Source organism: Paramacrobiotus metropolitanus, unplaced genomic scaffold, assembly GCF_019649055.1.
Source record: "Paramacrobiotus metropolitanus isolate TYO unplaced genomic scaffold, Prichtersi_v1.0 Parri_scaffold0000049, whole genome shotgun sequence".
In the NCBI taxonomy this organism is placed as follows: Eukaryota; Metazoa; Tardigrada; class Eutardigrada; order Parachela; family Macrobiotidae; genus Paramacrobiotus; species Paramacrobiotus metropolitanus.
The window spans coordinates 512,080-534,373 of record NW_026570269.1 but is presented as its reverse complement, the minus strand read 5'-3'; the positions used below and the strand labels follow the sequence as shown (position 1 = coordinate 534,373).

The 22,294-nt window shown below is 40.9% G+C and overlaps 7 protein-coding genes and 2 long non-coding RNA genes across 14 annotated transcripts; 6 read left to right on the top strand and 3 right to left on the bottom strand.

Moving 5' to 3' along the window:
* Positions 1 to 97: 97 nt before the first annotated feature.
* LOC129591857 (uncharacterized) lies at positions 98 to 2,590 on the bottom strand. The gene is made up of 4 exons (XM_055487703.1): positions 2,365 to 2,590; positions 1,926 to 2,152; positions 1,481 to 1,863; positions 98 to 1,414 (listed from the first exon to the last, which is right to left on the bottom strand). Exons 1-4 carry the CDS (start codon positions 2,508 to 2,510, stop codon positions 254 to 256), a joined length of 1,917 nt encoding a protein of 638 aa, XP_055343678.1. The 5' UTR covers positions 2,511 to 2,590; the 3' UTR covers positions 98 to 253.
* Positions 2,591 to 4,631: 2,041 nt separating this feature from the next.
* On the top strand, positions 4,632 to 7,025 carry LOC129591997 (uncharacterized). Its single transcript, XM_055487925.1, has 7 exons — positions 4,632 to 4,820; positions 4,932 to 5,010; positions 5,295 to 5,440; positions 5,602 to 5,676; positions 5,766 to 6,151; positions 6,271 to 6,471; positions 6,675 to 7,025. Exons 1-7 carry the CDS (start codon positions 4,742 to 4,744, stop codon positions 6,765 to 6,767), a joined length of 1,059 nt encoding a protein of 352 aa, XP_055343900.1. The 5' UTR covers positions 4,632 to 4,741; the 3' UTR covers positions 6,768 to 7,025.
* A 137-nt stretch (positions 7,026 to 7,162) lies between these two features.
* On the top strand, positions 7,163 to 8,286 carry LOC129592049 (uncharacterized). Its single transcript, XR_008690919.1, has 3 exons — positions 7,163 to 7,635; positions 8,067 to 8,135; positions 8,234 to 8,286. It is a non-coding gene; the product is annotated as an uncharacterized LOC129592049 (long non-coding RNA).
* Positions 8,287 to 8,409: 123 nt separating this feature from the next.
* LOC129592050 (uncharacterized) lies at positions 8,410 to 9,427 on the top strand. Of its 2 annotated transcripts, XR_008690920.1 has the most exons (4): positions 8,410 to 8,544; positions 8,706 to 8,759; positions 8,977 to 9,044; positions 9,365 to 9,427. It is a non-coding gene; the product is annotated as an uncharacterized LOC129592050 (long non-coding RNA). The 2 variants fall into 2 exon arrangements; XR_008690921.1 differs by lacking the exon at positions 9,365 to 9,427 and adding an exon at positions 9,181 to 9,195 and having other exon boundaries at positions 8,706 to 9,044.
* Positions 9,428 to 10,202: 775 nt separating this feature from the next.
* Positions 10,203 to 11,974, top strand: LOC129592070 (uncharacterized). The gene is made up of 7 exons (XM_055488015.1): positions 10,203 to 10,385; positions 10,494 to 10,724; positions 10,815 to 10,889; positions 10,961 to 11,070; positions 11,323 to 11,415; positions 11,567 to 11,701; positions 11,789 to 11,974. The coding sequence occupies exons 1-7, from the start codon at positions 10,313 to 10,315 to the stop codon at positions 11,855 to 11,857; spliced, it is 786 nt and encodes a 261-aa protein (XP_055343990.1). The 5' UTR covers positions 10,203 to 10,312; the 3' UTR covers positions 11,858 to 11,974.
* On the bottom strand, positions 11,835 to 17,058 carry LOC129592071 (quinone reductase-like). Of its 3 annotated transcripts, none has more exons than XM_055488016.1 (8): positions 15,039 to 17,058; positions 13,954 to 14,124; positions 13,846 to 13,897; positions 13,528 to 13,735; positions 12,920 to 13,156; positions 12,516 to 12,599; positions 12,304 to 12,437; positions 11,835 to 12,172 (listed from the first exon to the last, which is right to left on the bottom strand). In XM_055488016.1, exons 4-8 carry the CDS (start codon positions 13,667 to 13,669, stop codon positions 12,134 to 12,136), a joined length of 636 nt encoding a protein of 211 aa, XP_055343991.1. In that variant the 5' UTR covers positions 13,670 to 13,735; positions 13,846 to 13,897; positions 13,954 to 14,124; positions 15,039 to 17,058; the 3' UTR covers positions 11,835 to 12,133. The 3 variants fall into 3 exon arrangements, with proteins under 3 accessions (XP_055343991.1, XP_055343993.1, XP_055343992.1); XM_055488018.1 differs by having other exon boundaries at positions 13,958 to 14,124; XM_055488017.1 differs by lacking the exon at positions 15,039 to 17,058 and adding an exon at positions 14,533 to 14,742.
* On the top strand, positions 15,092 to 17,097 carry LOC129592069 (inositol oxygenase-like). The gene is made up of 2 exons (XM_055488014.1): positions 15,092 to 15,747; positions 16,397 to 17,097. The coding sequence occupies exons 1-2, from the start codon at positions 15,289 to 15,291 to the stop codon at positions 16,817 to 16,819; spliced, it is 882 nt and encodes a 293-aa protein (XP_055343989.1). The 5' UTR covers positions 15,092 to 15,288; the 3' UTR covers positions 16,820 to 17,097.
* A 77-nt stretch (positions 17,098 to 17,174) lies between these two features.
* On the bottom strand, positions 17,175 to 20,282 carry LOC129592072 (ubiquitin-conjugating enzyme E2 variant 2-like). Of its 3 annotated transcripts, XM_055488020.1 has the most exons (8): positions 20,161 to 20,282; positions 19,775 to 19,802; positions 19,561 to 19,689; positions 19,052 to 19,105; positions 18,485 to 18,648; positions 18,252 to 18,377; positions 18,000 to 18,184; positions 17,175 to 17,647 (listed from the first exon to the last, which is right to left on the bottom strand). In XM_055488020.1, exons 4-7 carry the CDS (start codon positions 19,071 to 19,073, stop codon positions 18,044 to 18,046), a joined length of 453 nt encoding a protein of 150 aa, XP_055343995.1. In that variant the 5' UTR covers positions 19,074 to 19,105; positions 19,561 to 19,689; positions 19,775 to 19,802; positions 20,161 to 20,282; the 3' UTR covers positions 17,175 to 17,647; positions 18,000 to 18,043. The 3 variants fall into 3 exon arrangements, with proteins under 3 accessions (XP_055343995.1, XP_055343994.1, XP_055343996.1); XM_055488019.1 differs by lacking the exon at positions 20,161 to 20,282 and having other exon boundaries at positions 19,775 to 19,866; XM_055488021.1 differs by lacking the exon at positions 20,161 to 20,282 and having other exon boundaries at positions 19,768 to 19,844.
* Positions 20,008 to 21,939, top strand: LOC129592068 (uncharacterized). Its single transcript, XM_055488012.1, has 5 exons — positions 20,008 to 20,206; positions 20,416 to 20,535; positions 20,632 to 20,746; positions 20,835 to 20,958; positions 21,126 to 21,939. Exons 1-5 carry the CDS (start codon positions 20,129 to 20,131, stop codon positions 21,583 to 21,585), a joined length of 897 nt encoding a protein of 298 aa, XP_055343987.1. The 5' UTR covers positions 20,008 to 20,128; the 3' UTR covers positions 21,586 to 21,939.
* The last annotated feature ends 355 nt before the right edge of the window (positions 21,940 to 22,294 follow it).

The window sequence follows — 22,294 nt, the reverse complement described above, 5'->3', positions numbered from 1 at the left end:
GTTCAAAGTTTCAAACTTTTGCCAGCTCACTATTCAGTTTGAATTAGTTTGTACTGCTTCATGAACGTTTGAGTAGCGAGACAACTGGCCGAGGAAATTTCGTCAGATCTTGGAGTTTTAAAAGAACTGCGTTGTGCTTTCCTAAATAATACAGAGATGCTGAACAACAACCGCGAAATTCTCGTTTAGTCGATTAGCAGTAAACTTTCTACAAATATTTTATCCCTTGCTTCCGGCGCAAGTTCAGGCTTATTTAAACGCGGCGGCTGTTCATGGCATTAATGACAACGCTTCCGAGTTCCTGACCGAGGACTTCTAAGATGATGTTGTGGATGGCACTGGTCAAACCAAAAGGTTTAAGGAAGTTTTGGACCCAGTCGATGATCTGCGATCCAGCGATGACATTCTCGAGACCACCAGCCTGATCAAGGCAGTGAGCGATTACGGGGTCGTTCAAAAGGTCAGCGTTCAGCTGGTTGTTCTGGCTCAGGTGTTGCACCCATTCAAAGGTGACAGTCAAACCATTCTCCTTCAGGCACTTGTAAGAAGAGCTGGCATGCACCAAAGCGACAAACTGTGGGTTGGTAGCAATTTGCTGGACGATGGGCTTGAGGTAGGCAGGGATGGCCCGGGCGCTGCGTCCTGCATGTCGGCTATTCATGGCGTTGATGACAACGCTTCCGAGTTCCTGACCAAGGACTTCTAAGATGATGTTGTGGATGGCACCGGTCAAACCAAAAGGTTTAAGGAAGTTTTGGACCCAGTCGATGATCTGCGATCCAGCGATGACATTCTCGAGACCACCAGCCTGATCAAGGCAGTGAGCGATGACGGGATCGTTCAAAAGGTCAGCGTTCAGCTGGTTGTTCTGGCTTAGGTGTTGCACCCATTCAAAGGTGACAGTCAAACCGTTCTCTTTCAGGCACTTATAAGAAGAGCTGGCATGGACCAACGCAACGAACTGCGGGTTGGTGGCGACTTGCTGGACGATGGGTTTAAGATAAGCGGGAATAGCACGGGCACTGCGGGCAGCCTGACGGGAAGTCCAGGTAGGAATGTACAGACCGTCCCAGATGGCCGTCAGCTGGTTGACCACATTGTCGTAAAGGTGACCCAGATCGGAAGCGAACTCCGACAGGTAGTTGATGAATTCCTGGGCCGCCTGTTGGGTGGCAAAGTGGGCCGTGGTGATGGCACCCTGGAGGAAGGCAACTGCCAGCTGCTTGATGATTTCGAATTTCTCCGCAGCGGAGTTGAAGGTCTCGGTTGCCAAGGTAGCAATGTACTGGCCGACATTAATGACGCCCTGGCTCAGGTTGTTCCAGGCGTTGACAGCGGCTCCACTGACACCGTCCCAAATATTCACGGCAGCATTGGAAACACCATTCCAGATGTCACCGAAAAGTCCACGACTCTAAAGTAAATAGTTGCCCCATGAATGTACTGACTGATTGAACCAACAACAAAGCGGTTGTATTACATTAATAGCGGCAATGATCGCGCTTCCTAATTCTTCACCAAGGACACTGATGATAGTCTGGTCGATCAGGGCGCTAAGTCCCAGTGGCTCCACAATGGCCTCAACGAAGTCAATGATCTGCGATCCAGCGACGATGCTTTCGAGACCGCCACCCTGTTCGATGCAGTGAGCGATGACGGGATCGTCCAGAAGGTCAGCGTTCAGCTGGTTGTTCTGGCTCAGCTGTTGCACCCATTCAAAGGTCACAGTCAGACCGTTCTCTTTGAGGCACTTGTAGGAGTCGCTGTTGTGCACCATCGAGACGAACTGCGGGTTGGTGGCGATCTGCTGAATGATGGGCTTCAAGAATGCTGGAATTGCACGTCCACTGCGGTCCTTACCGACTGCAAGGGAATTGAACTGTCAAGAGCGAACGAACTATGTGACTGAGAGGAAAACTGCTTACAAAGACTGCCAAACAAGCCGCTGACGAGGTTGCCAATGATGGCTTGGCCACTTTCCACGGCGCTCTGGCCCAGAGCTTGGAGCTGGGACACAGCTGCGTGGAACTGGCTGACAACGCCCTGTGCCAGGGCGTTGACGGCATCGACGGTATTGTCGATCTGGTTCAAGATTTCATTGGCGTGGTTGTTCAGAGCGTTCACGAATTCAGTTTGAAAGGACACTTCGGCACTGTAAGAATAATATTCAAAGTTTTCATGCTATTTATTCTTCTATTTTGGTCAGTGTATTTTATCTCATTATGTAAATCGTGTTTGTTATTGCTATTAATATGATTTTAAAATAGCAAATCGAAAATACTTTCAAAATGCTTTTTGAAAAATGCTCTTTAAAGTGATGCATGCTGCCGTACGCGTTTAAAGCTTTAGAGTATTTAAACTTACGAGCTGCGAGCTGGAGCTTTGGCGGCCAAGTCAGCACGGACCTTGTTGATGGCCTGCTGGACAACTGGCTGGGCCTGCTGCCGAAAGCCAGAAAATCCGGCATTCGCAGCGGTCAGAGCCAAAGCGAGAACAATCAGGACCTTCATGGTGACCTTTGCAGGAAATCTTAAAAACTGTTTTAGAAAACTTGTTGACTCGCTGAAAGCTTGTTGTCTAACTTTCTTTCCGGTTGCTTATATATTTCGATGGCCAACTTCTTGACCTTATCAATGTAGAACAATGGTCACGCGAAAACAATTGGTATCGTAGTATAATTTTACCTGTTTCCGATAAATGTTTTATCGACAGATTCCGATATGTAAGCATATTTATGGCTGATTTTTAAGCGCAATCTTTTTAAGAAAGTAAGAACTTTGGACTACGGTTCATTGTAATACATATACACTTGCATGCTATGTGCCATTTAATGTAAGCATACGAAAAACGGAAGGCGGTATACACCTTTAAATCTTTTTATGGTCTGATTGTTTTATCAATGTATTTCTACCGTATCTGTTGAATTAAACGATACTGATATCTGCATATTTATCAGTTTATTCTGGGGAATGCACAAGCGAATTTGGATTTTGGAATAACAGCGGGCAATATTGTCAGCCGCGTATGGTGTGATAATGGGAGGACATGAACCGTGAATTCTACTGCCGATTAGAAAATACTGTACCTGCACACTTCGTGAAACGAGTAAAATACGCAGCGGCAAATTATAGTAAAATTTGATGATTCACATGTTTTGTGTAAAACTAACATCCTTGTAAATTGCGTTTACGGACGTTTTGGTGTGTGATGAGGAGGAGAATCATAGTGCAAAGGTGGAAGTGAACTTTGCACAGTTACAACAAATCCTGAGAGGATAGGACACTATGATCATTAAGCTCATGATTGATTCTACTACAAAGTTGCCATACGGCAGCTACAACGATCGGTGTTTGTAAATAAATTTTTAAAATTTTCGGCTTGTCAGTGTCACAGGCATTGCATAGACTACCGATAAATATTTTTCGGCATGTACAGTACTAAATCCATATCATGATTGCCTTACCAAGTGCATAAAAAAGAATGGGCTGCGGCACACCCTATTGTCCGCTCCGAAAAAGACGTTCTTGAGAGATATACTCGTATCATAATTATAGAGATTGCAGATATTCATGAAAACTTTCTAGATTTCCAAATCGTTTGAGAAAGATTTGTGCTATTTTTTTCTTTCGTGAACCGACAACAATTTCAGACCGACAAGATTTGGTTGATGTCGATTAAGGGCAGAATGACATGCAATGCATATCTGTAAGCGGAAAACGATGTCTGTTTTTAAAAACGTACGGAAAGCGAAATTGTTTACATCGAAAGGGATCCGACCCACTGTCGAGTAAATTTCTCTATGATTACAGATCAAGATTTACAGTCAACAACAGATGTGGACAGAATTGCAACTCATTAGAAATTTACAACTCATTGCTGTTTCTGTCGTCTTTGAACATCTTCGATCCAAGATGGAACGGTTGTTTGTTGTACCCATTGGTACGGTACTTAATACTGCATACAGTACTTCATATTTCCGGTGGGGCTTCGCTGAAATGGCGTTTATTTGCTCCAATAAATTTACAGTTTGGTATTTGTTTAATTACCAGTGTTTCAGTTTGGTTTTTCATACGTATAGGTCTCTAACAAGTAACACAACTCCATTTATCGCAGTTGTGCTTATATACAAATAATAAACCACTTGCCGGTCTTAATCGGGGCGCTGGTTCTGTTTGGATGCAATTAGGAAGAATTTTGTTTCAAAGCATTATTGGTGTAGAAACATTTAGATTCTTGTTATTTTTAGAGGGGATTGCTTTATGAAAACTGGTAAAATGCGCTGTTTTTCCAAATTAACCAAACCATCCTCAATGTGGTCGATTGATTACGGTAATACCTACGTATCAGATATGAATATCGTAAAAGTAGGATAATTTAACAGATTGCCATAACTGACGCTATACGTAAAACTACAATTATAAGAAATTTGTTCATTTAAGCAGCGCCACTAATGTTGAGTAACAAGCTAACGGCAACACTATTGACGCTTTAAAACTGATTAACTGATAATATTTTATGCGCAATCCGTAATGCAAAGATGCACTGCGCTTTCTTAACAAAAGGTTGTGATAAGGTTATCTCCATTTGGATAACAAACAGGATCGGAAGTTTTCTCGAACGTAATTAGTTTTACTGGAGCGAAGGCTGTTGTTGATATGAGAGTAGCTAGTTTGATATGACTAGAGTAGGCAGTGTACAGTAACACTGAAAAAAGAAAAGTTGAAATTACAAACAGTAAAAAATGAAAACCCTAAGCCTGCTTTGTGTGTTTGCGCTGGTGTACATTGCGGCTGGTGGAGAACTTCCTAACCTTTCCCAGCGTGAGTTACTTGCTTACGTAACACCTTTAATTTATTGCATTTACAGTTTGTATACTTGTACAATAATTGCCACTATGCAATCGAAAGCACTTCAACTGCTTTGGGATACAGGTGCATCATCTCCTCTGCATGCTGCCATAAGCAAGTCAAGAAAACTGTTTCCGGTGCAAGCGTCCGGCTTAGATACCAGGTGCGTGGACTGCTTACTAATACACGAAGGACAATCTTCATCTGCGTAACGGTTCAGATTCCAGAAGATTAACTCAAATCGTTTACTTTCTGGAATGAAAATAACTAAGATTTGCCAGTGAATAATTTTTGGTTGTGCACTGTGCACCAGTCAGTTACTGATGCATTAATTAATTGAAATTGCACAGTAGTCCAATAATTATTTCGTTTCGGTTTTAAGAGAACATTTTTTACAACAGGAATGCATTAATTGTAATAACTTGTATTCAGTATCTAAATGTTTAGATCGGGAGCCGTAACCGACATCGCACAGATTCTGCAAAATAACGCTGAAAGCATCTTGCAGTTTCTCCAGCAGACTGCCGCATTATCACAACAATATGCTGAATATATTTACACAGTCGTCCAACATGCGCTGATCGCCTTGCAAGGTACGGTAAAAATGGTGAATACTGAATTGCAGTATAACTCGAATTTAACGGCAAGTAGAAAAACATATTAGAGCGACACTCTTACTAGTGGCTTTTTTTGCACGTGATAATTTTAATCAATAATGAGAACATTACTGCCAGCATGTCCTGTTATTCTCTAGGTCTGGGCGACAATATTTTCCAATATGGAGAAGCAATCCTCCAGCAGTTACTAACCACTTTGTCCAATTCGAAAGGTCAGTCTACAGTTGCCTAAACAGAGCTCCGTGCTTAATTTTATCTTTCTGCATGGTGTGCGGTGGAATAATAAATATTAACTTTGCAGTGAGCCGAGATGGCAGCGCACGAATTCCATGGTTGATTCAGCTAGTCATCAATGCGCTGACGTCATCCGCGCAGTTCCAGGGACTTGTAGCACAAGATCCCGTCGTGCAGTGCATCGAGGTGCACGGCATTGAGTGCAACACCGCCCTGGTCATCGGTCTGATGGAGAACAATCAAGCACTGGACTTCCTGTATCTGCCCATGGTGCAGGACTGCTTGACGGCCAACGGTGGCATGCAGAATTACGTCCAGACGTCGCCGGTTGTTGGATGGGCGTGGACCATTGCCGGCCAACTCAGCGCCACGGAAGCGGTGACACAGGCGGTTCTGGAGCATTTGGGTCATGACCTTGGCAGCCAGGTTAACCAGTGGTTACTCAGTCGCCCGGTAGGTTTGTCAGCTGCATATTTGCTTAATGTTGTACAACACCAATAAAATTAAAGGCGGCAGTGCTTTTTGTGGCTAACACTTAACTAACTGTCTTTATAATAACCGTTTTTGCTTAGAAAACCCGCTTTGTTGATCTTCTGGATATCCCGATCCATCTGATCGACACCAAGACCGCTCTGTTACCGGCTATTGCCAGTCAGTTTGCACAGGTGGAAACCGTCATTCAAAACTTTATTCACGAAACGATTGGCCAGCTCAACGACGTCCTACATTTGGTGGTGGATGAATTTGTGGAGTTTTTAAAACCACTGCAGCAGGTACGCTTGGTTATATAATATACCTAGTACCTACGGCTTACGGGTACTTCATGAAATCTCTGGTTTATTGTCTCAGATGCACAACTGTATGTGGTCGGTAACTGTATCTGAAAATGCTGATAGCATCAACAGTGTGAAAAAAATTCCATTGAAGTTATTGTGCGCTGAATTGCCTAAACTTTAACTTTACGTTGTCTTTGCAGTATTTCCCCACACTCATCCAGCAGATCACTACCCAACTGAATACCTTATTTTCTGGACAACTTGACTCGAAGTTGAAAAACAAGAAGCACTAGCTAGGATTCGAAATTCTTCTAACACTCTGATTATTGCAATACATTTGATGAATCGAATACGTACTGGGTTTTGTGATCGAAGGTCACTTGACTAGTTGGACTGAAATATACACCATATGTCACAAAACTGGAAAATCTGATGCCCTTTGTTATGTGACTATTGTGAATTTGTTTTATTGTGCGAGTATGGCCTTGGTTAACGGCTAAAACCACGCCTGACAAGAAATCTGGGGCCAGATAAATCTATGTTTGTAGTAACTCTCCCTTGAAATGCCTATAGCATGTATATTACAGTATGCGGTTCACAGTCGCAGTTCGTTTCGGTGCAAAATTATGAACATATATCCCGCACAAAAGCATTGCGTCCGCCCTGTGGCGACAGCAGTATACCAACATTGAATCCGCAAGTAAAATTTTGAGTTCTGCAAAATGCCATTTTAAAACCGATAATTTACAGGAGGTTTTCTGCATTTTTATGGCCTTGTAGAATTCGATTAATATTGTTGGATTTCCCAGTATTTGTTATACAAAAACCGTTTGCGGGTTATATTTATAATATTAGGGCTTTTTTGAAAGACCACGATGTAGAACTCGTGAAAAACAAAGCCTTGTTATGGTATCCAAGAGCAAGTAGTAGTTCTCATAGCCAGACGCATGTACGCGCGCTCAGGTTTGCGCGCGAGCTAGCACCATGACGAGCCTTTTCCAACATCGTCATTCTTCCTTTCACTTCCTCTGACTTTGTGCTTCATGATGATCCACTTACCATATAACTCTGCCAATCATTCATTTGGGAAAAAACTTGGATTTCCAGGAACTACGTTAAACTGCTGACTCAATTTTCTTTAACCCGGACGATTGCCATCAGGTAAAACTGACTATACTAATTGTTATCGGTTAAACCTCATACTGGAAAATTTATTTTAATTTTTCTAAGTGTTTAGAATAAATGTTTTGTTTATTTTTGCAAAACAATTGCACATTCAGTGAAATTATGAATAACTACGTATGTGAAATTAGGCAGTTTCATGCGGAGACCACCCTCTTTTTTTGATTGGTCAAGCATATTTCAGCTCGTTCATTTCTGTTCACTGGCAATGTCAGTGAACAAGCAGCTGCCGTTGCAAGGTTTAAGTCAGTTGATCAGTTTTGAACTTTTTAGCTACGTCCGCCATTTTGCAGGTCTCCAAAATATTTCACACTTATTCAGGATTTTCTTTTCAAAACGTTGGGTTTTTTAAAACAGTTATTTTAATAAGGCAGTAGAACAACACTTTAAACATGAATCGTACTTTGCAGGTGCTTTCGACAACACGGATTTCCAAGTCTTTCAGCCTACGCACAGTGAAAAAGAAACGTCCCTTACGGGTAAGTTATTACGGGAATGAAAACAGTGTTACTCCGTGTTTTTAAAAGTTATACGAAGTCTGCAACAATATTTCGAAATATTGTTCATTCTTTCATAGGTGGCGCCAGTTTTGCTAATGCCAGCAAACGTCAAGCGCCTGCGCTCCAGTGCCTCCACACTGTTGTGGTTTGAAGTGGCAGCAGTAACCTGTCTACTCCTCAAACGGTAAGCTTCTTTGCGTTCCAGTTTATGTGTTTTTTTAAAACGTAAATTTTGGAATTCCGGAATCTTAGTGATTAATGAACGGTAGACGCGCGAGAGATGCTTAGTGTTATTCGTTTGCATTTGCTCATGTTGCAGAAAAATATCTGAGTGACTCTTGGATATCCATAATACTTAAGAGATGATTTAACAGTGGAGCAACTTGAGGTACGCAAAATAATTTTTTCTAAAAAATCTGGTTGTGAATAGAAAATAAAATTATAAGTTTTCTGTGGTTGGATAATTTAACCACAGAGAACTTGCAGATTTTGAATTTTAGTTACAGACATTTTAAAATTTTTTTATTTATGCACGTATTCTTTTTGCAGGTTTTATACGCAAACAGCAAACGCCGTCACAAGTCACATAGCGATTAAATTCATGTTAAGTTTGGATTTCCAGATTTTTATAGTGATTGATCTTATTACAGTGCTTTTTATAGTGTTTTTATTAGCTGACGCTGAAAAGGGTGCAATCAGTGTAGGGATGCTTATTTCTTCAGTTGCTACGTTAGCAAATTGCTTCAAAGCTCTTAGAAATCCACAAATGATAAATAAAAAAAATAAGTCGTGTGTATTTATGTGCTTTTGCCGTTTGCAGGACGAAGTTTGCCTGAAAATACTCGGACTTCCAAGAAGATTTCTAAAACGATCGTACGGCAGCACAATGTAAGAACAAATTTTAGAAAATTGTTTCCCTTGCGATGATTTTAAGGTTTATCAAATAAATAATTTATGGTTATTATGGTTATTTTTAATTTAATTTAAAATAAGATCATGATTTTAAAAGCAGTGTGCTATACAGCGCGCAACATTCTTCTGGGTCCGATGCAAGCTCGCAAAATAGGAGCGCTATCATCGCTACGATTCAAAAATTGTTCTTGGATTTCCCAAATTTCCTGATTGAAAATGTTAGAGGAAGAATAAAAATCCGTTTGTGATAAGTACTTACGTTGAGTTAGCATTTCTCATGATTTATTTAATTTTAGATTTTATGGAAAATTCTGGGAAAGAGGCTGCGCCGGATTTCGGGGACTGAAAAAATCGCTGGAAGAGGATTGTTTTCGATGGTTTAATTTGGATATCCGTGTCTGTTTGCAACCTCCAGAATCTATAAAAATTTTCAGTAGATCTTGGCCGTGCTCTGTTTTTATTTCGGTAAATAATTTAAAGGATTTCCAAACTTGCTCTTCGTTTCAGAATTTTTTGTTCGGTATTTTTAGTTCTTAGGTAAACCTATTTTTTTTGTGTAGGGAGAATAAAAGTGTGCTTTGCGTACGGTGATGGTGGTACAGACTATCCATAAATTATAGTACTTCCCTGAACTGCAGTACCAATGCATTAAAAAAGGTTTCTGTTGCGCAAATGCGCCGTATATAAGTCGCAATTAGTCCGCATATCATCCCGTAAAAACATACCGGAAGTCCCTAAAACGCGCCTTTGCGACACTTCCGCTGCAGTTTTGAGATGACCAACTCACTACAAAAATTCCACACTGGGATTTGCGTAAATTTTATTGTAAATAAGCCTAAAATTGATGGATTTTCAGCAATTACTTTCATACGGGTATAGCATTGTATTTTTTATTTACGGGCCAGGTTAGCGAATAAATCAGTAAAGCAAACTATTTAGTGCCGCAGCGATCTCATCAAAAGCATTTATGATCGAATTGTTATCCTTGCTTTAATGTTGGCGGTAAGCTTTTCTACTATCTGCGGCAAATTTAGTGCGATTATTACAATCCAAGGTTATCATTTCACGTGCTATTATTAATTTTATTGGTTTGATATGATTAGCTCACTGGAAATCAGACGATTATTGTACCAACCGGCAGTTCTAAGGCAAAAATTGGTTTACAAATCAGCTGCCACTATCTCATTAGCACACTTCCAAGGGCAAACTGAGCTCAGGTCACGGCGTTCCCGAAATTTAAAAAAATGAAGTCTATTCTTGCCATCGCCCTTTTTGTCATCGCCTGCGCCGGCCTGGGGGAAGCGTACTTCTCCGGAGGTATACAAATTGTATTATTATTCTTAATCCTGTACGAGTACTGTAAATTACTTTTGTCAGAACCTGCGTTTTTTGGCATGCTGGTGATGACACGATTGTGAGTTGTAGCGCTGAAGCCTGTGCTGAAAGATGCCCTTTTGGAAATGCGCCAGGAAGTCTATCAGGCATTTAACACCGATGCCCGGTCGGACAACAACAAAGTCGCCGAATTCGTAGCGGCTCTGGTGGACGAAGAAGGCAATAAACGGGTGCAACTTTTTGAGAACTATGTGCAGGAATATGAAAAGATGACCCAAGAAGCTAACGCCATGCTCCACAAAGCCACTGAGCCTCTGCGCAGTACGTACAGACAAAATTGTCGAAAAACGCTCAAAAGTTTGAGTATATGTACGGTAAGCCTGAACATCCGTCATGAGATTCCGTATTTAGACCCGCCAATGGAAAAAATCAACTATGCTGCCCTGGTTGCGGAAGAAGTCATCGGCCTGATGCCAAAAATTAAGGGTTTGCCACTAAGATTTTGGCGTGTTCTACAGGTATATTGCTGCAAATACACCTTCGTTTGATTCTTTTAGAACTTAACGCTCACGCCCAAGTTGCACTGGACAAAGCAAAAAACATTGCCATTGATTTCACCCGGATGAGCATGTTTAATGCTGTTTCTGCACGAATGGTCGATCTTCAGGTAAACGACTAGGGTATAGTTATTGTATTTACCCGTTTATTTGTTTGCATTTTGTTAGATATAAGTACGGTAACATGCAGGCAAATGTTAGTAATAAGTTGTACCTCTTGCATATCACATATCAGCTTTCAATAACGTACAAAAGCAAACAAAAGCCGAACTGAAGAAAGTTATTAAAATCAGATTTTCACGAAACCGTATAAAATTACTGCTAACTTTTATATTAATTGATTTTGCTTTGGGTTTTGATAGAGCCGCGGTCTTCTGGGCTGGATTGCCGATGTGATTACCGGTGGACCAACCTGGATTATTAACAATCTAGCTACACTTGCTGCCACGATTATGGTAAGACGTCGGATCGCATGACGCAATGCACTCACATATTCGGCGAAAATAAAATATTTATATAAAGTATTGTCGCTATCCCGTGATTCGAACAAGCTATCCTCGAAGTTTTTATCATGCTAAATTGCTAAATGTCTTTCTGTATGTTCAGCCCGACAGCGCTTTAAGCATCTACTTCGTTCAAACGATCGCTCAAACCATCGTCGATAATTTGGCCTCGCTGGGCAGCACCATCACGGAGGCGGCTGCTGTTAACCTGCTGGCGTTTTTGGGACCTTTCAAAGAGGTAGATGCTATGCACATTTTCGTAATGTTTGATTACAGAAAACTACGACTTGCCGCAAGCATCCTATTATACGACTTAATTTTGTAGCCACTCGGTGACCTTTACGACCAAATCGTCTTCTCCCTCCAACAGACCTTTCCATGGATTTTTAAATAAACATACGAACACTTGACAACCAGAAAGGTCGCGGCATAGAAATAAATACATGCCGTTCAAGAGCAAATCGGTGTAGTTGTAATTCTTCCAACCAAATTAAAAGTACTGTCAACAAAATTAATGCTATAACACGGCAGTAAATCGGAAAAAAATTGGTGCAAATGAAGAAGAAAAAAAGCGAGTCACAAACTGGGTTATCAAAAATTTGTCAAAATCAGAGAGTAATATTAACAAAAACGTCTGAAACACAAGGTTTGCGGTGCTGGATATCGTTGCTTATAGGCCAATTCCGCTTGGCGCTGGAATTCCCAGCTCCTAAAAACAGCTCCATAAATAATATTGTGCTCATTGCGCGGGTGATTCTCAGGAAGAAAAAAAACTTGCGCGGGTGATTCTCAGGAACCGCAAAAAAACTTGCGCTTAGTTTAAAATAAAGAATATATTACCAGCTTTTCATTCTTGAGCGCACGGGAGTACCATTCCAGCTGATTGAATAAAATCGTGGACATTTTCTGCATTCTGGTGCGTCTGGACAACACTTCGCCGTTTTCGTTCAAAACTTGCTCCACCATAGGAATCACTGCAACATTCACCCGAGCAGCATTGGTAAAGATCAATTAAAAGATTAAAAAAACAGCAGCCCTGATTAATGTATTACTGAATATATGGGGCAAGGATATGGTGGTCAGATCGGACAAGAACTGGCGCAGGTGAGACCCGGCGCGCATCCCACCAAAATTCCCTGTAAAAATAATACTGTAAAACCACTTAATTAAATTACACAATGCACAACGGTTAAGTCTGGCAAAATATATGTATCAAAAGAAATAAACATTTAGAAGACAATGCAACAAGGTACGTCAGGTTAGATATTATCTGATATTACAGAAAAATATAAATAGTAGTAAAAGGTACAAATTTACTTCTACAGATAGATCACGTAATCCAAATTTAGTTGTCAAGAAAATTTATGGATATTAAGCATACAAAAAATGCTGTATTCAGAAATTTTTTAATTCAAATACGCGGTGTGCCAATGCTTCCTTTCCACATTCCACCTACCGAGAGAGTACGTGACAATAGCTGACGGGCGGTATGCGAAGGATACCGGTGGAATATTATCCATCATACTGCACAAGGCAGGCGGCAAAGTGGCATTGTACTCGGGTGAAATAATGATAAATCCATCCGCTTCTTGTATTTGCTTATTGATTTCTAACACATTGGCTGGAGCTTCGCTGGGATCGGGCATGAACGCTAAGGGCGAGATCACCTGGCCCAAACCGACATCCAGAGGATCTACAGTACATAAGCACTGAGAAATGTAATGAATATGTTGAACATATACTTAGCATATTTTCACAACACTTATGCCACAGCGTAAACAATTACATCTATCGATTGGTTAATGATTCGGTATAGCCCCACTTCCAGTGCATATTTATTCAGCTTTCCTGTTGCAGTCTCCTGGTCAATGCGGTGACCGCAACCAGTAAGAAACAGAAACTTAATTCTCAGAAAACGAAGTTTTTTGCCTTAATACTATTGATATGCATCGTTCATACGCTTTTAGCTGGGGTGCACATTGCACAATATGCATTGGGTAATCTGAAGTACATAAATAAAGGTCGGAAGCTGTATTGCAGTACGGCAGATTGCTAATGTCTTACCGATAATAGTGATGTTGTGATTTCGTTCTTCCAGCAGTCGTCGAATATATTTACCGACACGTGTGGCCATGCGTCCTTCGCGCGAACTGCCCAAAAATACCACAAAATTCAGCGAATCCATTTCTGTCACCTGGCGCGGCATGATCGTGTTGTCGTGGATGCCGGTGATAGCGGCGAAGGTTGAGATTTAGAAAACCTTCGAAGAGTTCTGGAAAGCAAACAGACTGAGGCGCTAATAGGTTACATCAGTGCAGTTAAGAGGCAATAGAATACACCACACCGCTGAGAAGAAATACCTACGCCCGCCTCTTATATTACCTGCATCATGCATGCAACCAAGCCGAACTACCGTCCGAGCGCACAAATCCACCTAACGAGATTAATAAAGGTGTCAGAAATACAATGTGCGGTTCATCTATCACGTACTGACGCGGAGAACATCGCGTGCCGGTGGAATCTGAAGAGCGGGATTAACTGTTCCTCCACACATGCACAAGGGAGAGAATGCCGGTATCCCTGCCTTTATCAGGTGCATGTGTATCGTAGGCTTTTCTGAGATCCAGCTGATCGATCGATGAAGGGATCGCTCGTTATTTCCTGCAAATCGTACTTAAATTACGTGGTCATACCAGAATTCGAAATGAGCAGTAAGCATGTGTCGATACTACAAATTTGTAAGAGGCGAAAAAGATGATTACGTAATGCTTTTCAACCTTATCTCACGAAAACAAACAGCTGGCAGAAGAAAAAAGAAACATATTAATACACAATATACAACAGTAATTTTTGTTGCTGCAGAATAGGTCACCGCGAAAAAAATAAATTTTGTCGGTTTTGTAACTGCGCCCTGGAAGTAAACCGGAGTCGCTGGTCGGTTTTAAACAGGTTCACACTTGATCGCTGGTCCGAATATGGTACAGCAACAAACCCGTATTAAATTTCAGTTTTCGAAAAACCACACTGTACAGTATAATTGAACGAAACCAAACCGGGACAACTATTCACCTTGAAGTAAATACTGTACACGGCCAGTATGCATTATAAAGGAAACTTGGTTTCCAATTCTTCTTTCAGTTTTATGATCGACGACTCAATATTTCGGTGAAAACAGTCATTTCACCAATGAGAAAAAAAGGGGGATTTAAACTCCACAAATGTATCTCGAGATACTCATAATATTTCCGAAACCCATGTTTCACTAAAAAAGCAAACTTGATTTTAGAACCGTATTAAGTACAAATATGTTACTCGCGCATAACGCACAAGTTTCGTAGGAATTAAGAAAGATTACAAAACGGCTCATGTGATAGTCTCATAACTTTCCGTGTTATTACTGTATTTATGGGAACAAATCAAGATTTAAGATTATGTTTATTTCACTGTTTTTGGAAGCACAATTCTTTTATAATGCTCCGAAAGTACATAACAGCCATTTCATTTACAATTAGCTATATATAAACCTTGTGACCACGCATAAAGTCAACCTGATTTATCTCTAGCCAAGATCTTACCATAGTTCCCAATACGTGCAAACGCTCTGCCAACAAATTTTTATCACGGTCAAGTCCTTCAGATTGTTCGACGATAGCACACATCGGGCGATTGTTCGTCGATCCATCATTAACGGCAGCAACGGCAGCATCGCCTCCATAAGTACTTTCACGCTCAGTTCCGTCTGAAAAATCATTTAACTGCAAATCGTTTTACCACTTTACATCGTATAAGTTGACGTCTGCAACTTGCTTAATATTTTGCATTGAAATGGGCAAAATAATCCTCGATGACCCATCCGAATTCCGCCCGGAACCCATCCACAGTGACCTTCAGCTGAAGTTCACCCCGGAAGCCAAGCCAACCGAGCAATTCCGCGATTACACTGCCGCCAACCAGTATTTCGATCGGGTAAAGAAAACCTACCTGGACATTCACACCCATCAGACCGTGCAGTTTGTGGAGCGAAAGATAGCGGAATGGGGTCGCTTCGACCGTTGCAAGATGACCATTATGGAGGCACTGGATTTGTTGAATGCCATGGTGGATGAGAGTGATCCGGATATCAATCTGCCCAATATCGCTCATGCTTTCCAAACAGCCGAACAGATTCGCACAGTATGGCCGGAACACGACTGGTTTCATCTCACCGGCTTGATCCATGACCTGGGCAAGGTCATGGCGGTCTGGGGTGAACCGCAGTGGGCCGTTACCGGCGACACTTTCGTGGTTAGTAGTAACAAACGTCTCAACATTTACGAAACTGAATTATTAAATAACAATCCTCATTTCAAAAACCTTATTCTGAAATAGATGATTTGACGAAAAGGTAGTAGTATCGCTAATTGCAAGTCTAAAAAGTGCAGCTAATACTAGGTGTATTGTAGCTAGTTAGCTTGCTTTAATTCCCTACGGGTTGAATGTGCGTATTAATTTTGGCACCCTCATAAAACTAGATTTGGTCGTGGTGATTTGTTTACATAAGGATTCAAGTTATTCGGCTGCTATGAAAAGTAGAATCAGTGAAAAGCAGTATACATATCTTTTCACTTTGATTGCTCGTATTGCTTACTGCTACTACTCTGTTCTAGTACTTGCCTGGCCATTTGGCGCGCAATGCATTTTCCTAAAGAGAGCAATAAAATTACTTCTCTAAGCAATATCTGTTAGCTAGCAGATAATCAAAGATTTTTATCAAAAGCGACATTTGTGTAACCAAATGATCGCACTGACTTTTTATCCGCACTGTTACTTAATTTTTTATCATTTTGCGCTCATTGTTCATTTTTTATCAAGAGCATCTTTACTTGTACGTGCTTAGTTATTCATTGCCCTGCGGGTGTGTTCATCACGTAATTATTGTTTCGCACTTTTTCAGGTTGGTTGTGAATTCGTCAATTCAATCGTATTCCGCTCGGACACGTTCAACCATAATCCGGATGGGTGCAATCCAAAGTACAACACAAAATACGGAATGTACCGGCCGAACTGTGGTCTGGAGCAGATTAAACTCTCATGGGGCCATGACGAGTACTTGTACCGAGTTCTCGTGCACAACAAGTCTACGCTGCCCAAGGAAGGCCTCAGTATGATCCGTTTTCACTCTTTTTATCCTTGGCATACCGGCGAGGACTACATGCACCTGTGCAACGCCGAAGACATGGAGATGCTCAAATGGGTGAGAGAATTCAACAAGTTTGACCTTTACACCAAATGCGAACGCTTTCCGGACATTGAGGCACTTAAGCCTTATTATCAGGCGCTTATCGACAAATACATGCCCGGGAAACTGGAATTTTGATAATGAGTGTCGGAATCCAATGTAAGCAGAAAAGATCGATAAAACAAACAAAAAAGCAGCGTTTTTGAAACACAAGTAATCGTACTGTGCGAAGAAATCCAGATATAAAATCTTTTGACTTTCGTAAACCCGCTTCGCCAGCTATTTAACTGTGGAATTATGCCTGTACTGTTTAATAATTTGTTGTGATTAATTTTTACAACACAACCGAACTGAACAATATTCGATGCACTGTGCCTGAAAATCAGGAAATCAATAAATTCGGTGCGGCGTAGTTACGAAGCCAAAATACTACTCTGTAAACTAATTTTTTACAGTTATCAACGGTAGATTATGGGCTACCCTCGCAACAATGTCCAACATTATCATTTTAATCGAAAATGGTCATAAGCCAAAATCACAAACGATTCCAGTGAACATAAGGATCGCAGATTATCCGCTTAAGATCAAGAACAATGACTCGATAACGCAATTAAACTATCAAAGGCACCAGCGCTCGCGTATGCCTCTGTGCGTAAATGCACAAAACCATGAAATGTCTAATGACGAGATGACAACCACACAACTAACCAAAAAATACAGTTAATAATATTCAATTTCATTTGGAAAAAAACTGCATTCGGGCAGTTTGAGGCGGTTTGAATCGAACATTAAGTAAATTATTACACGACCGATCCGTCCATTACCCAATAATGCCACACAGAAAACAGATAAAACCACTCCCCAATCGTTCTGTATGCAACCCGAAAGCGTAAGGATGCGCCAAGAATTATAAAAATGAAAGGAAATGTCAGTAATCCCAAATCGATGCATTAGTTTCCATAAAAACTGCAACAAAAACGTACAAACATATATATAGGTTACAGATTCAAAAAATGGGTATTCGTAAAAAACCAGACTCAAAACTGTCGAAAAATTTGTACACAAATGACTCGATTTCTCAAAAAGAAATTAAGCATAAGCTTAGAAGCAGTTATTGAAACCGTCATAACAGCAAGCTGCAAAAAACAACCGACGACCATAAATCACAAGCAAAAATGTTGACGAGGTTCTACTCGAAGTGATTGTGAATACTAAAAGCACTTGTCTGATATTCATTCGTATATTGACCTTAAGATGAATTAAGCCTTGAATTCGAAGATAGGAGATGTTTCCCAAAACGATTTGGAAGAACACTTACCTTGTGTCAGCCCTTTAAATTCCATGCAAACATTAAGGATATCACTAAAACGTAGTATTTTCGGGAGGTTGTGGTAATTTCTGATTTTCCTTAGCGGCCATCATTCGTCGCAGCTCTTGTAAAACGGTCTTGATAGTATAGGAACGCTGCCAACGTGATAATATGGGCACGACACGCCGATCCACCTAACCACAAGAAAATCCCACATCAATGTAATTCCAGCCACTGTTCAGAAGCGGAAATCTTCCCTACCATGCCCGTATTACTGTGCACACCCGTCATATTGATTCTGGTGACAAATCGAATGGAAGGCGGTTCATCTGGATATTTATCACCACATTCCACGCGTAAACTGTAAATCCGGTTCTCGAACACGGTCTGCAAATTAATGCAAAAGTGAACCAGTGAACGCCGTCTACCGACACAAAACGAAATTAACAATCAAACAACTTAATTCACAATTACACATGTGGGTGCACACTTACTCTAGGAGGTCCCAAAATCATGCCATTCCATCGTGACAAACTCATATCATCATCCGATTCCAAACCCCAGCTGATCGTTCCATCACCTACACCTTTCTGGCCCTGCTCCAGTTCGTCCAGTAAGCGGAAATTCCGAGGAACAACCGCACCACCTGCAGCTGCGCCTGAAACAATCGCAGGCCGTCAACCTAGTTCAAAGCTATAAAGAACTTATTTAATTCTTCAAAGTTTATCTGCTTGCCAGAAATGATTAGAATACTAAAAATCCACTAGTTATTTCTTGAGCAGCTGATGACAAGATAGTCAGAACCGTATGGAATCCGGCAGAAATTTCTTAAAATTTTTTTTAAATCACACGCAAAGAACATAACATTTTAAATTTTTAATCATCTAATGTCATTAGATTAGATTCTAATCACCACAAATAAACGCTGCTCTTTTCAGAGTAAGACAACATTTAACAAGGGATTAAGCTGAATTATTGACCGAACCAAAACCCATGGTACTAAACTATACAACCTCTACAGAAAATTTCCCAGAAACCCGAAAATATCGTACGTCTTTTACCTGCTCCAGGAGGACTTGCCATATTCGCGGTCAATGGAATGAACGCGCACCCCCCTATAAATTAGAAATTCAGTTACTGATAATGAAAGTATTATTATGAAACGTACCCTACAATAAATTTAGAATCGAAATAAAACAAGAAATCGGAAAGAACATATAATATTTGGAGATAACCCGTGAAGGTTCATGGAAATCAGCTAATTTGCACAAAATCGCAAACTATTACTTACTACCGTATTAGAGTGTCTGCAGCCGTTATGGAAATCACTGCGCCTTTTCACAGGCCCTGTACATTTCGTGCTGTAAAGGCTGGTAATGTACATGGACACAGTCGACTATTTAAAGCTTTCACGAACCACAACACTGCCGTCAACAAGATTTACCACCAAAACTGTCCCAACTTTTCAATAAAACGATTACAGATACCAGTTGCGGAAACGAGTTCATTATTAAAAATTTGCATTGCTTCGACTATCAAATTCTTCTGAGTTAGAAAACCAACAATGTACCGTTATCTTGAGGATGAGTGTCCCACGAAAAGAGCCAGCAGGCAGGCTGAGGCAGCAGAAATTCAAGCTCACTGACAAGGTTTCGGTAATTTGGTGTCGCTTTCGAATCAGCCAAGTGCTTTGCAGCAACTAACAGTAAACAAAACTTCCTACAATGGCTGCTCCAAATTGTATAAAACGATTTTCGATAAAAATTATTAATTATACCGTATACCGAAGTGTCCGGAGTAGCCACCTTGAACCTATCAATATTCAAAGCGAATAAATGTTGAGTTCCACTTTCGGGAACGAGTTGCCGTAGATAGATAGCTCGGAATAAAATAGAACAGCACCATAAGTCGCCCGCTGGCGGTTAGCATAACTGAAGACAAGCCAACTCAAGCATTCAGGTAACAACCTACGCAAGTGGCGGTTGTCGTATTTCATTTTGCCAGCACATTTTTTGAAATTTGAGTTTCTGTTCGTGTTCTTAAATGTATGAGTAAATCTTATTCGAAGTTATCTTTTTTTCTAGAAATTAAAAGTAAGGTTATTTTCTTCCGAAGCACCTGCTGCTCGAAAATTAAGAATGTCAGTTACTCTGAACGCTGAACAACTTACCCAGGTTCTTCCAACGCTTAGATCATTCCACCCGAAGTCATTACAGGTAAGAGATATCCCAGATACGATAATATTGCTGGGCCGCTAGTACTGACGCACAGTCTTACTACTTTCGTACGCCTCTTTTGTTGATATTTGGTTTTCCTAAGTTAATTTTTGAACGTTATTTATAAACTTAATACAGGAGTACGGTAAACACCAGTAATACTGAGCTGAGTTCACTGTCATCTTCATTGTTCGTTTTTCGCTCTGCAGATTGAAGCCATGGTCAGGAATCATTTATCGGGAATCTGTGCATGGCCTGGTGTTGAGTTCGTGGCCGATCAGTTTCCAGATTACAGAGTTATTATCTGTCGTGTGATCAAGAACTCGAAGGTACGGCTCTCTGTTATGCCAGGGCGCTGACGGCGCACTTATTTTTTGTTGTTCTGTTGCAGTCATTGTTGTGCAGCTAACTTGTTCTGTTTGCAGGAATTCGTGGGACGCGCGAGCGTGCCAGGCATTACCCTGCTTTCGAAAGATGACGCAGTATTAGCAGAGATGTTGGCTGATTGTGTTGACTGGAGCACTGAGCTTATTTTTGTAGGTGGGAAGTAGTGAATTTTAATATTTTAGCTCCGTAGTAGGAAATCAAATAAAAACTGTTGTATAGGAGTTATTAAACTGTTGTATAGGCATCCCGAAGACGATATGTCCAATTGTGGAGCGCATAGGCGCAGTCAAAGGAACAATTTCCGAAAATCACGATGACGCATACTGTGTGGCGTTCACATTAGATCCTGCGGAAATGATTTTACGGTACGTTAACAGTGCACACGGTGGCGGTTGTTTGTATTGTAACGGGCGGCGTGTTGCACGCCATATCTTGTGCGTAACGTAACGAAACCTTTGTCATATTGTTCGAATTCAGTCGGATTTCTTTGACTTTTAGTTTCCAGTAAAATAATTTTTTGCGTGTTGTGCAGACCGCTGCCTGCCGGATTCGTGTTAGGGGAACTGTCGGAACACCATGCCGAACAGTTGTGTTCAGAGTGGAAGTATGGCTCGGCTGCGATGCTTCCCTACTTCCAGTTTCTGCTCTGTTCCAACTTTCCTAGCGCTGCAGTATTCGAAGAGGGTAGCGATGTTCCTGTGGCATATGTTATATACAGTCTTGGTGACGGCAGTCTCGGAACCGGTTACGTACATGAGAAGTACCGCGGCAACGGATTGTTCCACATTGTCTGCTACCACGCGGCGCTGAAAATTCGAAACATTGGCCAGGAAATCGTATGGGTATATGTGGAAAAAGCTAACCAGTCATCCCTAAATGCATTCCGAAAAATGGGAGCAAAGATGGTTGACCCTCGAGAATGGTCGATCGATTGGATGATGTATGCACCGAAATTTTGCGACGAAGATTCTAAGGACATTGTGACGTCTTAAACTTTAAATCCGAGTTTCGAAATTCTGGTGAATTGTAATACCGTTGAAATTCAAGGATATTTCCTTACCTGGTGATGGTTTGTGCTGAAAACGTTTAGGTGAAAAACTGAAATACCTTGTTGTGAATTTCTGGTAATTTTTTAAAGAAATAAGTATTTTTCATGAAGGTTTGGAAAATTTTTTCGATTTGTGTTAGATATAGTCTTCCTTTCAGTGATAGTTTCCTAGAATAGATGTGCTCAAAACAGTCCCTGATAGTTTATTATATTGTTGTCATTGCTATAAATGAACGATATTTTGCGAATTGTACTCGTATAATAAATCGCTCCCGTAGCCACTCGTTGTTGTTAATTTACTAATAAACCCTTTGAACGATGTGTACCAAAAGCGACCCGTCACTGTTTGCATTCACCTTTTCATCCCTTTCGGCAACGGTCAGTTACTACACTGCCATGAATGGAATGAATGACCCGTTAAAAAGAAGAAACGAACATTTTACGAGGGTTAACAGTAAATCGGTTGCCCATTTATTAGACCGCTCTGCGTCCTCATAAAAAAGATACTCAGTTAATGGAAAAGTATGTCTGAATGGACTGCAATGTATTAGCGCTACTGATTGGCATGGTGGTGCGTTGTTGCGGCGGGGTTATTAAATGTTTAAAGTGAACTTGCGACAGACATGATGCCGACTGGATACCAGATCCGAAAC